The 13,884-nt window shown below is 41.3% G+C and overlaps 2 protein-coding genes across 4 annotated transcripts in view; both read right to left on the bottom strand.

Annotated features, from left to right (window-relative positions):
* The window catches only part of LOC310764693 (uncharacterized protein), an 88,599-nt gene that overhangs the window by 31,502 nt on the left and 43,213 nt on the right, over positions 1-13,884 (bottom strand). The window lies entirely within an intron of this gene.
* The window catches only part of ARFGAP1 (ARF GTPase activating protein 1), a 42,864-nt gene that overhangs the window by 17,422 nt on the left and 11,558 nt on the right, over positions 1-13,884 (bottom strand). For 2 of the 3 annotated variants that reach the window (XM_083618920.1, XM_083618921.1), the window contains exons 2-6: positions 4,846-4,909; positions 2,816-2,925; positions 1,950-2,121; positions 1,306-1,406; positions 193-282 (exon numbers count right to left, since the gene is read on the bottom strand). In XM_083618920.1, the coding sequence (XP_083475046.1) occupies positions 193-282; positions 1,306-1,406; positions 1,950-2,121; positions 2,816-2,925; positions 4,846-4,905 (533 nt within the window). In that variant the 5' untranslated portion in view covers positions 4,906-4,909. The remainder of the gene's footprint in view (positions 1-192; positions 283-1,305; positions 1,407-1,949; positions 2,122-2,815; positions 2,926-4,845; positions 4,910-13,884) is intronic. The other variant, XM_083618919.1, reaches the window with a different exon arrangement.

The raw sequence follows: 13,884 nt of genomic DNA, 5'->3' as shown, positions 1-13,884 counted from the left end.
AGAGGAGTAGAGGGCGTGAGAGAGACTTGTGCTGGTTTTGCAAAAGTTCTCTGTGAAGCAAGCATCCTTTTCCCCCAGCATCTTATGGAAAATTCAATGGAGGGGAGCTTTGTGCAGAGCATCCAGGACAGGGGTGGTTACCACAGGGGAGAGGACAATCACAGTTGGCAACGAAGGAGAAGTGATTCTTACCCTTGGTAGGAGCCAAGATCATCATTTAACCAGTCTTCGAAAGCTTTGTCAGAAGGGGCACCAGTATTCTGGGGTTGTCCAGCAGAGCTCCTGCAAAGAAAATAAACAAACCCATACATCAAACATTATTATGCCATAGTAATTGGACCACTTGAAATTGACAAGCACTGGAGAAAAGTGCATGGGGCATCTATAAATGTAAATTAGCAAACCTTGCTAAGAGAAGGTATAATCCTGCAAACATTGCACAGCATTTGTGGAATGCACTCCCCTCCCCCTCTTGGTGTACTCTTGGTGCAGACACTCTTATAATTTCAGCATTAAGTAAAAAACTTAATTTTTTTACCCAGCCATTTGTAGGTGACTAGGAACGTTAATGGTCTAAGTGCTGGAGCCCTGGAGACTTATTAATGTTATTTTGACTGCCTTTTTGTCGTGCTGATTTATACTTTTGATTGTTCCAACTAATTTTTGTATGTAATTTATGCATCATAGTTGTGCTGCACCTCACTCTGGAATAAATTTGAGATGAAGGCCAGGATAAAAAGACTCTTGATGAATAAACAAAAGAGGTCTGCCTTCCTACATGCAACTCAAGAGTGCAAGAGCATGATCAAAAATAAAATGAAGAACCTTGGTCAGCTTCTTAAAGACTAACATCAGCCCCATTTCTTCCCCTATCTCCCTGGTAACAGGTACAGTGGTACCTCGGGTTAAGTACTTAATTCGTTCCGGAGGTCTGTTCTTAACCTGAAACTGTTCTTAACCTGAAGCACCACTTTAGCTAATGGGGCCTCCTGCTGCCGCCCACCGCAAGAGCACGATTTCTGTGCTTATCCTGAAGCAAAGTTCTTAACCTGAAGCACTATTTCTGGGTTAGCAGAGTGTGTAACCTGAAGCATATGTAACCTGAAGCGTATGTAACCCGAGGTACCACTGTACAAAAATGTAACAGCATGGCCCATCCATGCTGTGGATGTGATGTTGCAGGTAACCGTAATAGCCATGCGCATTCTCCAGTATTCACCTCCATCATTAGTCTAAGCACCTTCAGATGGTTAACATAATAGCCTTAGAACAACCACACACTGTGCAAAATAAAGAGATCTCTACCTGTGAGCTGAGGACAGAGCAACCTTGGGCTGAGGTGGAGTCCAGTTTCTGGCAGAAGAAGTTTCAACTGACCATTCTTTACCTTCCACTTCTGCTGCCACCTAAAAAGAATAATACCTTAAAGACACAAATTCTATTTGCTACTGCGCAGTAGAAACAGAGAAAAGGTTTGATGTAGCCTGCTTCTAACCTCTGCGGGAAAGGATATGCCACTCCCTAGCCCCGGAGACTGGGAGGAAAGCACCACAGAAGGACTTTCCTGAAGCAGGGAACGGAAGCAGATAGGTTTGTAGGGCCACCCAGGCTCCCTACTGCTTTATCAAGGCCCAAGAAACCAGCTATTCACATCCAAAGTGTAAATAACCTGCTGAAGTCACTACAATAAATGGCAATAGCCATCTATTTAGAAGACCTTTTAAAAAGGGACTAGGGAAATTCATGGAGAAGATGTCTATCAATAGACATTAGCCACAGAGATAAATGGAACTGCACTGTTCAGAGACTGGATACTAGACACAAGAGATATAACCAGCAGGAAGGGGCTGTTGCCTCCCTATACTGTCTATAAGCTTCCCAGAAGCATCAGACTGACATGAATGCTGAATGTTCCAAGAATGCGGAAATTATTGTTTAATTACATTTACCTTATCTCTGAAGAGAGCGGCTGCTTTACTGTTGTATTTCTCTTGCAGTGACCAGCAAGGATCGTAGTCCTCTTGGGTCTCTAAAAACTCCCGGAATTTACGATTACCACCAGCCTTCATTTTCTCCAGTTCAATGTCCTTCCATTTGTCCATTGTGACAGAGCGCACAAAACTGAGAACCAGAAAGGCAACCGCCACACCCCGTTGTTAATATCTTTGTGCATCAGCAGCTTTGTACACCAGCAACAAAAGCTTTCCAAAATAACTTCTGTATCACCAGGGGGGCAGGGATCAATTTTAGACTCCTAAGTGAATTATGCGTATGTCACTACTAGGAGACACCTCCGTTGAAGTTAAAGCTGCAGCATACACACATATACATTATATAAATAATATGATGTTGCTCTGAAATGTTAAAAAAAACACACACCCAAAAAATAAAAATCAGACACCAAGCTGGATCCAGACATAGTAATGCCTGGAGCAGACTGCTGTGTCACCTGAAGCAAGGATCATAGTTTATCCCTATGGCTATAGTTTAAGGAAGCCCGTTTCACAACCCAATTTGAAGGTGGCTTGGGTTGAGGATACTGAACTTAGGGATAAACCACAATCCCTGCTCCAGACAACACAACAGGCCAAGATCCAGGAAGCAAACACTCTCATAGTCCTTCTCCCAGCTGTGCAGGAGAAGCGAAAGCACATAAGCTCAAGGCTCGCTGCAGCTCCTTCCGGCTTGGGCATGGCAAGCTAGCTGTGGTTCAGTGTGGGATGTGAATGCAGCCAATGTGTTCCAATATATACATTTTCATTTACTTGTTTCATCCCCAACGAAAACATATTTGTTATCACCATTGATGACTGACCTGAGATGAACTCCCAAGCCTCTATGCTTTCCTGAGCATTCCAAACAGATCCAAATTCCATAGGTCACACTCACCCATTGAGGGTTAAATGCACCACATTCGAAACAAACCTGCAATAAAAAATGGGGGTGGAAGTTATTTCTGTTTTCAGTAGTTACTCCAGGTGAGTAGCTCAGAAATGATATCAAAACGTTATTTAGAAGTAACGAAACAAAGCAAACCTTGCTATTTTCATAGTAGTATATTAAGGTACCAAGAGTATTAGTGTCTGCATTTCTCTTACATCTGTATTTGCCACATAAGTCTGTCTATGTATTAAAATCTTCCTTGGAAGCCCTTTTCCAGGTTCCATGAGTTCAAGCAGGTGGTGACAGGAGGTAAGAGCTGCACTGTGGTGGAATCTCAGCTCTGGAATTCTCTCCCCATAAAGCTTCATACAGCAACAAGCTTACAATGCTTTTGTCACCAGGTAAAAAGGTTGTTTTCATCTTGCCATCCTTTCAGTTGGCTTTGCTGTTACTATTGCATTTGTATTTTGTTTTAAATGTATTTCATATTTTTAATTGTCTACTCTCAAGCTACTCTGGAGATCTTTGCATAGAAGTGAACGGTATCAAGCAGCTAAAGCAAATAAATAAAACGGTACTCAACATATATAATTAGAGCTTTACAGCCTGCTCTGTCTGCTAACTTATTTGGAGTAGAAGCTGCAGGCTGCCATTCAGTCTAACACACTAATCAAATTATTCGTATTAAAGTGCTTCAGTACTACTCACACCAATTAAGACATAACATCCAGCCAGTGGCTTTTGGAATCTGCCCTACAAGAATATATCTACATAGAAACTTTCAATGACTGCCTGCTGCCAGACCAGCTTGCCCAATTACCGAAATCACATTCAGATACACCTCTCTGGGTACCCACACCTATTGCTACCCAACTGCCTTGTCTGTGATACTTTGCCATCTGTTGAACTCCCCTATATTTATTTTTAAAAAATACTTGTATACCACAATTTTATAAAAAATATCAAAGTGCTTTACAACTATAAATATATACAATAAAAAATATAAACCTTTTAAATCAGAGATCATCAGCTAGTACATAGGATAGCATAGATGCCAAGTTTTTAGTCCCTACAGCACCAAAGACCTCAAGTCTTATAATATTTTATTGGCTCTTAGCATTAAATATTGCTGATCTCATTCTTTTAGCTGGTTGCAGTTTTTTACAGTGCAATTCTGTGTGTTTCCTCAGAATCAAGTCTCACTGATGTACAGTCATACCTTGGAAGCCAAATGGAATCCATTCCGGAAGTCCGTTCGACTTTCAAAATGTTTGGAAACCAAAGCGCAGCTCCTGCAGCCAATCGGAAGCCGCAGAAGCACCATCGGATGTTCAGGCTCCAAAGAACGTTTGCAAACTGGAACACTCACTTCCGGTTTTGCAGAGTTCGGGAGCCAAAACATCCAAGTACCAAGGCGTATAAGATCCAAGGTACGACTGTAAATTGATCCTACTGATTTCAACAGGACTTACTCAAGAAGTAGATGGGAAAAGCAACACAGCCTAAGTTTCAAACTGTACTTTGACTTTTCTAACCGAATTACAGGACATCATATTATATAAAGAAATAAAATCTGTTGCATGAGGTTTTCAAGAACAATCTTGCAAACAAGCACGACTGAACCCCATCAATGATGATTTGCTTCTTTTATTTTGATAAACTTGCTCCAACGTACAGAAGTCACTGTGCGAGCATGAAGTTCTGCTGCAATATGGCCCAACTATCCAAAAAAGACACTACATGCGGGAATTCTTGCAATATTTATTTTGCACATGCAGATATCATACGGTTTGATCAGGACGACAGGGCATTTTATGACAACTGGTCCAGAAAGAGAGTTCATAAAGGCAAATATGTACGCTAATATGAGCAGCACGCAAAAGGCAAGTGTCTAACATGAGGTGCAGATGACTCACTGCTGCTGAATCATAAGCTGCTAAGGGGATACACGAAACTGCTTACATTGTTCTCATCCTGCACTCGCACTTCTTTAAGGACCTTCCTTGTTCTTGGACTTGCCATGGCCCTGCAACAGAGAGGAAAATAAATTAAGAGATCGGATATAAAACTACATTGCGACCCAGTAGAGATACATGTTGCAGAGATGCCCCTACGATCCATGGTTTGTAGCAGGGAGGTTGCTGGAGTGGGGTGGGGTTTGGATATTAGCATTAACTACGATTCTCAGCTTCTGAACAAATGGTCATGTTAACCAGGTACCCTTGAAGCCCATTTGAAATAGGTGTGCCAAAAAATGGTTTTGGGGGAAACCATGGTAAAAAGATCAATGATGTACCTGCAATGCCAGACTACAATGAATCATAAGCAGTACTAAGTGCAGATGTCCAAAGCTTGGGTGGCCATTTGCAAGCCATGTTTTAAGGGGACACCAGTATAAAGTTTGAACTGAGTCTCTGTGGTGTTAATAGTGTTCCATCTCTCTTAAATTATCCTGTACTGGGATTATTACTGAATTGGGACCAGGAAAAACAACAACTGGAGAAAACAACTCCAATTAAATGCTTCAAAGTCATAGAAGTTACTGGTAGAATGAATCAGTTTTACACCATACTTCACATTTTCAAAATAATTAATCTTTTACATAATAAACACTATTCTGAAGTGAGGCATGTTCTCAGCCAAGGAAAGTCAATACAGTTTTAAGCTTCAGGCAGCGCCTTTCTATAATATAACCTTCCCATTTATATTACTTCTACTGTCAAGTTTTATGCGCTGCTCTAGCTACTACTACCTTTCCCTTGAAAAACCACAGTGACATATAGCGTTGCAGCAAAATAACCAGAAAAGCCAGGAACTAATGTCCTGTCAGCCGGTTTCCCAGTGTGATTCATGAGGAAAGTTGTACAAATTGAAGGAGCACATTATTACTGAGTGAGGTAAGGTTGTTTCTTTGCAGGCTTGCTTGCCTTTCGTGCAAGATTTGAAGTAGATATTCCCTTTAATTGACTGTCACAGAAAATGCCATGCCATAAGGCAGAGGCAGCCCCAACAGTATCTGAAGGCACCCTGTCGGCTTAAGTTGCCGTGGTCAATAATCAGGGCTTGTAGAACTGGGGTCTTGCCCCCCCCCCAAAAAAAAAATGCAGGAGGAAGGGGAAGGACAATGAATGAGACCCTACTCTTTTTCCGCCTGTTCCGTCTGGCCTTTGGTTTGGAATCAATTTGATTCCCTCCCCCTCTTTCTTTTTTCCTTTCTCCTTCTGCGTTGGAACTCCTATTTGGGGACTTCCCTGGCTTTTTTCTGGCCCATGTAGGACCAGTCTGGATAGTTAGCCTTGCTGAAGACTTGACGTTTTTATCCCCAAATAAGTTTTTGATTGAGTTCCACTGAAATGAGACTGCATTTTAATGTTGTATTTTAATTTTGTTTTTTTAAGCTGTATTCTAATCAATTGTTTTTATATTTGGTGTTAGTCGCCCTGAGCCCGGTCTTACAGTGGTACGTCGGGTTACATATGCTTCAGGTTACATACGCTTCAGGTTACAGACTCCGCTAACCCAGAAATAGTGCTTCAGGTTAAGAACTTTGCTTCAGGATGAGAACAGAAATCGTGCTCCGGCGGCGCGGCAGCAGCGGGAGGCCCCATTAGCTAAAGTGGTGCTTCAGGTTAAGAACAGTTTCAGGTTAAGTATGGACCTCTGGAATGAATTAAGTACTTAACCCGAGGTACCACTGTAGCTGGGGAGGGCAGGGCATAAATAAAATTTATTATTATTATTATTATTATTATTATTATTATTATTATTACTCCCCATCTCCCTGTCCCTGTAATTTGAGGATCCCTAACTGAAGGAGGATGGGTTCAAGGAATCAAACCTATAGCAACCAACACAGAGAAGCAACTAACACATCACTTGTGTTCTTTTAAGATATCCCAACTGCTGAGAGCTTTTATCTCCATTCTATTCTTTGCCAGCATGGATATTCCCTAGTAGTAAGAGGGATGTGCATTTGTGACAATATCTGCCTATAAAGGGGGGCTGGAGGGAGAGCTCTGGTTCCTATTTTTCTGCAGATTGGCTCCCTACCTACTGTGCATAAACTGTAAACGCTGTCTGCAGTACACACAGACCCTAGAAGTTATGAATATACAGAATACAGTACAGTGCTGGAGGTTCAAAGCTTTTCATTATATTGCTGAAATATTTACAGCATCCCTGGATGGAAAGTCAATATTATTATACCCCATATTAAAGATGCAGAGAAAGGGCTACCGCTGAGTAAGAACACTTTGCCTAAACTACCCAGTGGGATTGTGGCATAGGAGAAGTTTCAACCAGGAACTAATTCAACCAGTAGCTAATTTCTTGCATTAGTTCACAAGAGATTAAATTAAAAAAAATAATTCTGGGATTTAAAAATGATTAGAAGCTTACTTTTTCCTGCTCTGAAATAAAGTGGGCTGTTCCTGAGCAAAAGGAACTCTGTTTTGCCTTGGAGATTGAGAGGATGCAAAGAGAGTTGCACCGTCTCAGAATGAAAACTGTATTGGCTTTCTCCAATCTCCCCATAAAAGGAAAGTGTCAGGCAGGGAAAAGAGAAAGGAGGGATGCAGTTTTCTGACAGCTATAGCTTCCAACCAGAGGAATCTGCTTCGTACGAAGGAGATATATGGAAACCATCTGGACTTAGTGGAGGAACGGGAAATCCACACAGGATTATTATTTTGCTTATCGGCTTAAGGAGACTAACAGAAGAGATCGTAAAGGAAAAATAGAAATTATATGAACAAGATATGATGTGGAATGGGACTGATTTGGACATTAACGCAGTAATAAGAAGATGATTTGAATCCCCCTTTGGATTTTGAAGTATGGGTTCCCCCAACAAAATTTAAAAATTTGGCTTTGTAATTTGGAATTATGTGATGTGATTTAATTTGATGTGATTGGCCAGTTAATAAAAATTATTTTTTAAAAAAAAAAAACAACAACAACCAGAGGAATCTGGAATCTGACATGTTTCACTCCCTCAGAAGGAGCACCTATGCCTGCAAATTTCATTCCATGTGGTCAAGATATAAAAGTTATACAGTGGAACCTCGGGTTACGTACCGTCCTCCTTACGAACGCTTTGGGTAATGAGTTCCACTAACCCAGAAGTAGGTGCTCCTGGTAGCAGTTTGCCCCGGGATGTGAGTGGAAGTCACGCGCCTCAGGTTAAGAACGGTTTCGGGTTAAGAACGGACCTCCGGAACGATTTACTTTCGTAACCTGAGGTACCACTGTACCCATTTAGTCATTTCCTTATGTAGGCCAATGGGGGAGACAAATGAAGCCATGGATCTTCAAGGAAAGGCATTGTGGGTTACGCCTGAAGAAGTCCCTAGCTGAATTGGTCTCCTTTCTGAAGTGGAATCCAAACAAAATCTGGTCTTCAATACATGCTCCTAGCTACCCTAAGCCAATCAATGTGGTTTGTTGTTGTTTTTTAAATCCCCATACTGAATAGTGACATCAGGGAATAAAGACAGGTATAAGACACCATTATTGGCTTGCACTGCAACTATTACTCGAGGAACAAAAAAATTCAGATTCCCCCCAACCTGCTTATTAAGGTTGTTTTTTAAATACACACACACACACACACACAGAGAGAGAGAGAGAGAGAGAGAGAGAGAGAGAGAGAGAGAGAAGAGGGAGGGAGGGAGGGAGAGGCAGCTCAATAGATAGAACCACCACCAACTCTCTTTCTTTCATTAAATCAAGAATTTATTCATCTTCTTTTTAACCCACTGCATTTGCCACCCTGATTTTAAAACTAAAGTTCTCTCTTTTTCAAAGGAACGTAAGATGCGTGTAGTTTTTCCTACACTGAGCACACTTCACGAACAATACATAGCACATCTGCAGGAACTTCATGGATCAAAATATCCAATTTTGCCTATGCAAGGAACATCATAGGTTTTTTTAAAAAAATGTGAGAGAAGTAGCAACTCCACTATTAAACAGATGTTACATTGCGCAATTCAGAATGAGCGAGCAATTAACGAATATGAATGGGACAAAGTATAGCAAGCTGACTGGGTAACAAGTCGGAGCAGTTCCATCCAACGAAGCAGTCAAAATAACAAATCTGAAAGAAGGGATTATTTGTGGGTACATAACTCTTTTCTATTGGGTAATTGTTAAGACTATAACTCTTCCCTTATCACTTGCCTTCCTGGCTGTGGCTGGAGAGCCGCAGGTTTAGGATAACAGAATTTGGAGAGGAGTAGACTTCATGTTGAGTCACAGGGATGTGGAGAATCAGCATAAGAAAAATGATAGCAGATAAAACGGGGGTGTTGCGTGGGAAACTGTCTGTTGTCTGTTGAGGGCTGCAAAGTTGAGGGCTGTTGAGAGGTCCCATGTCAACACTGGATAAGACCAGAGCCAAGAGTTGGCAGTGCAATATTGGGGAGGACATAATACAAAAGCAGCAGTTAGTTTGCTGTCAAGACTGATTTAACAGCTTGAAGCCAAGAATAACTTTAATGATTTTTTAAAACTGCTTCTAATGGTGATTTATGTTTTATTGTATTAAGACAGTTGAATATGGATCTTTTTATAAACAAACGTAAATATATGAGTGCTTCTCTCAAAACGTCTGCTAGCCTAAGAAGACACATAGCTCTCTTTGATTATTTTAGGGACTTATGTTACCTGCCTTTGGGAGTGGGGAAGGTGTTCTCTCAAAGGTGGGATAAAAATACATTAAATGAATAGTTGGAAGAACTTCTCCATCTCTTGTATTAAACTAGGGAGCTTTGTTTGGATCTAATTCTAACTATAAGGTATTTTTTTCTGACTTATCCTGTTGACTTGCACTTCTACACATCTTCTTGCACTCCCTGGGCATCCACAGAATGGGTGTCATAAAAAATGGTGTGTGTGTGTGTGTGTGTGTGTGTGTGTATATATATATATATATATATATATATATATATATATATATATATATATTCCTGGAAGGTTAAGCACATTTCAGACTACATTAACTAACATATTAAATTAACAGAACGATTAAAGAATGCTTTGCATTAATGTTAATTAAATAAGAGTGTATCCACATCTGGCAGGCTCCGGTTAGATTCTGGATATCTTAATTTACTACACATTAGAATGGTTATTTCCAAATGGTGGTTTGCAGGAGCTTCGTGGGTGGGTTGCTAGGCTGCTCTCAGTGGGCGTCAAGGACAGTGAAGCACAAAAGGAGAAGAGGAATGGAATGTCTCTGCTTGGTGGCGGGGTTAAAAGAAGAGTACTAAACAAAGGCAAAAAAAATAATTCTTTGGAGGTAGAGTGGGTAAAAATGTTGGGCAACTATATTGTTATAATGCAAACTATGTCCGCCCCCCACCTGCTGTCCCAGAAACCTATTTATCCCATCAGCTTCCAGAAGAATGGGCAGGCATCCTTCTTAAAACTAAAGGATAACAGTTAAGATTTGCCTCTGTCATCCCTTTTACCCAAGTGATGGAGATACAGTGGTACCTTGGGTTAGGTACTTAATTCGTTCCGGAGGTCCGTTCTTAACCTGAAACTGTTCTTAACCTGAAGCACCACTTTAGCTAATGGGGCCTTCTGCTGCCGCTGCACTGCCGCTGTGCAATTTCTGTTCTTATCCTGAAGCAAAGTTCTTAACCCGAGGTAATATTTCTGGGTTAGTGGAGTCTGTAACCTGAAGCGTACGTAACCCGAGGTACCACTGTATGCTTTCTGGACAGTTGTGGTGTTTCAAGAAATTAGGAACGTAAGAAGTGGCCTTATAGAGAGTAAGAGCATTGGCCCATCTAGGTCAGAAGTGTCTACACTGAGTGACAGCGGTTCTCCACGGCTCAAGACAGGAGTCTTTCCCGGTCCTACCTGGAGATGCCAGGGACTGAACCCTTTTGCATGCAATGTGTGTGTTCTGTTATTGGGATAGAGACCCTCCTCATACGAGTTCAGAGCAGGCTGCATCAGAGAATCCCATTAACTCCTTCCCTGAGGATCATATCACTGTCCACATATTGGAGGGTCATGCTACATATGGTCTCCCCATTCCAGAAGTCATGGTATGGGCAGTTCATCAACATGATGATACTCATGTGCCCTGGGACCCAGTTTGGAGATCACAGTTCTGTGTATTCAATTAGGCACCATATTTCTCAGTTCTTACTTGTTAGAGCACAGAATCATAGCATTGTAGAGTTGGAAAGGACTATGAGGGCCATCTATTCCCAGCCCCTGCAATGCAGCAAACTTTTGCCTAAGGTGGGGCTCAAACCCACAACCCTGTAATTAAGAGTCTCATGCTCTACTAACTGAGCTATCCCTTTCTAAGAACTATCCCGACTGAGCTATCCCTTTCTAAGAGCATGTATTGACAGATGTCGTGGATCACAGGACATACTTTCAATTATACTTCCCACTTCATGAGAGGATTAGGCAGACAGGAATAAGTGACTTCATCCAAGAGCATCTTTAGAATGTGAAAATGTAGACAGTGCGGGTTACCCTAGCAATGTTGTCTGCAGCATTAACAATGCTTGCATAGCATGCTTAAGATGTTCTACTCCTATTAATTACATGTAGCAAGAGCGTAGCATCTGAAGGATACTGGGATAACACTCTATTTCTTACAAGTTAAGGTGCAGTAGATTTTGTCTTCTTACAGGTAATTTGTAAAGCCACAAACAAACACGTGAAAATGAACCTTCAAGGCAATAGTAGCTATATGCCAATAAAAGAAATGTAAGAATACAAATAGAAGGTCAATTTTAAAACAAAAAAGGAAGATACTGGAAGACATTTTAAGATGCTGTACTGTCTGCACGGTGTATAAAAGGATTTGCTAGGCGATGCATCTCTTTCAAAGAGAAACTAGACTGACCTATATACCAATTTGAGGCCATGTCCCTTTCTAGCATGCCTTATTATTTGCCCTTATGCTAATGGTGATAACTGATAGTCTAGATCTGTTCCAGAAAGGAAGCTTCACAAAATAAGTGTCTGCACCAGCCCACATATTTCTGACACTTTATCTCCCCTTCTGGAGCCACTTATGAGAAGGTTGATTGTCACCAACTCTTATTTTTAAGCAACCAGATCTTCAAAGAATCCAATGCTTTTTGAAATCAAAAGCCAATGACTAGTCAAAGAAGTGTCTTAAACAGCACTTCTATTTGCATAGACAAGCTACTCAAGGTTCTACTAGCTAACCTACCTTCTCCAAACAGAAGATTCATTGAACAACAATGCAAAGGAACATGGGAAATTGGGTAGCAAACTGACTTATTAACACAATCCTATCATACACGAAGCACCAGTTTTGGGGTGCTGCCCCAATGCCATACTTCAGGTGCTTCGAAGAAACTGGAAGAGTTGCAAATGGCTCACTCCTTCTCTTTCCAAGTTTCCAGCTCTCATTTAGATAGGGAAATGTGCAGGAAACCTAGTGTTCCATTTCAGCTCCCAGAATGGCCGTTGGTCATATTCTGGCATGAACACATGGAACCTGGGGGCAGGGAAGGACAACATTGTTCTTAGGAGTTTTTGTTGATTTTTAGCAGATAAACTGCATGGATACACCTAGACAGTGAAGAAGAATCCACTGAATAGCCTGAACGCACTAAAACAGAATTAATCCAGAGTGCAGAACTGATCCAAAAATGTCTACACGAGAGCCCCAATAAGTCAATATGAGTTTCCAAAAGGAGCAGCAAGCGTAAGAAGACAGAACTGCTTCTGTTCATATATTTCTAAGTGAGATTTAATAAATAAAAATAAAACTGGAACACAAATGTTGCAGCTCATCCTCATGCATTTGTACACAACAGGACTTTGTGCCCAGTGGGACTTATTTTCAAGATACACATAAGATGGCATCCCCAGTTCACAAGTGAGAGAGGAATAAGGAAGAAGAGAGAAAATACCTCACTGTATCAATGTTGCCTAGAGGTTAGAGTCATGGGCAATTTTGACCCAGACACCATCTTCAGCACAACCTAACTTACAGGGCTGAACCATGTGCAATACCCTGAGTTTTTTGGAAGAAAGAAGGGATGGAAAAAGGATTACTAAATAATCGTAAGACATTACGGGCATCTGCTCTAATGGCCAGTGCAGGTGAGACAAACTTTGCCACCCTTCTCAAGGCCTCTGAACATAGTATCACTTCTTAATCAGACCAAAGGGCCTATGTAACCTAGCATCCTATTTCCCAGTATGCCAAACCAGATGCCTGTGGGGAGTTCACAGGCAGGACAGAGGACAGCAAACAGTACTAAAGCATCTAATTCTGGAGATAGCATGCAGCCATCAGGGCTAGAAGATATTGACAGCCTTATCCTCCATGAACTTGTCTAATCCCCTTCTTTGGTCATCACTGCATCTTGTGGGAGCAAAGTCCATAGGTTAACTATGAAATGTGTGAAATAACACTTCTTTCGGCCTGTCCTGAATCTCCCACCATTCATCTTCACTGAATGAGCCTGGGTTTTAGTGCTGTACAAGAGGGAGAAAAACCTCTCAATCCACGTTCTCCACACCATGGATGTCTTCCCTTCCCTGCTCTGCTTTCCTCTCCTAACACCACCACCCCTCTCCAAATGTTGCAAGCTTTCCTTATAGGAGAGCAGTCCTTGGATCATCCTGAATATCCATTTCTGCACCTTCTCTAGGACTGCAATATCTTTTTAGCAGTTCTGCCACCGAAGTGATTGCACCAAATTTCTGCTTAAAGATAATACTGGTAGCCTTGTATTTCATCCCTCCTCCAATTATCGATCCCTTTTTACACGCTTTTTACATCTGCCACACACTTCATTCTTTCCACCACGACCTCAGGATCCTTACTGCTCAGTCAGTCACCTCCATCACCTATCAGTGTTAAGTTAGAAATTTTTGTCCCAATGTGCATACCTACACTTACATATCTTTTATTTCATTTACTTCTTAAAATTTATACACTGCTTGATTGTAAAAACAGCAACCCTCAAAGCAGTTTACAAAAGC

The sequence above is a fragment of the Podarcis filfolensis genome (assembly GCF_964270895.1).
Source record: "Podarcis filfolensis genome assembly, chromosome: 6".
NCBI classification, from domain to species: domain Eukaryota; kingdom Metazoa; phylum Chordata; class Lepidosauria; order Squamata; family Lacertidae; genus Podarcis; species Podarcis filfolensis.
The sequence above is the reverse complement of the archived record's forward strand: the minus strand, read 5'-3'. Positions and strand labels throughout refer to the sequence as shown.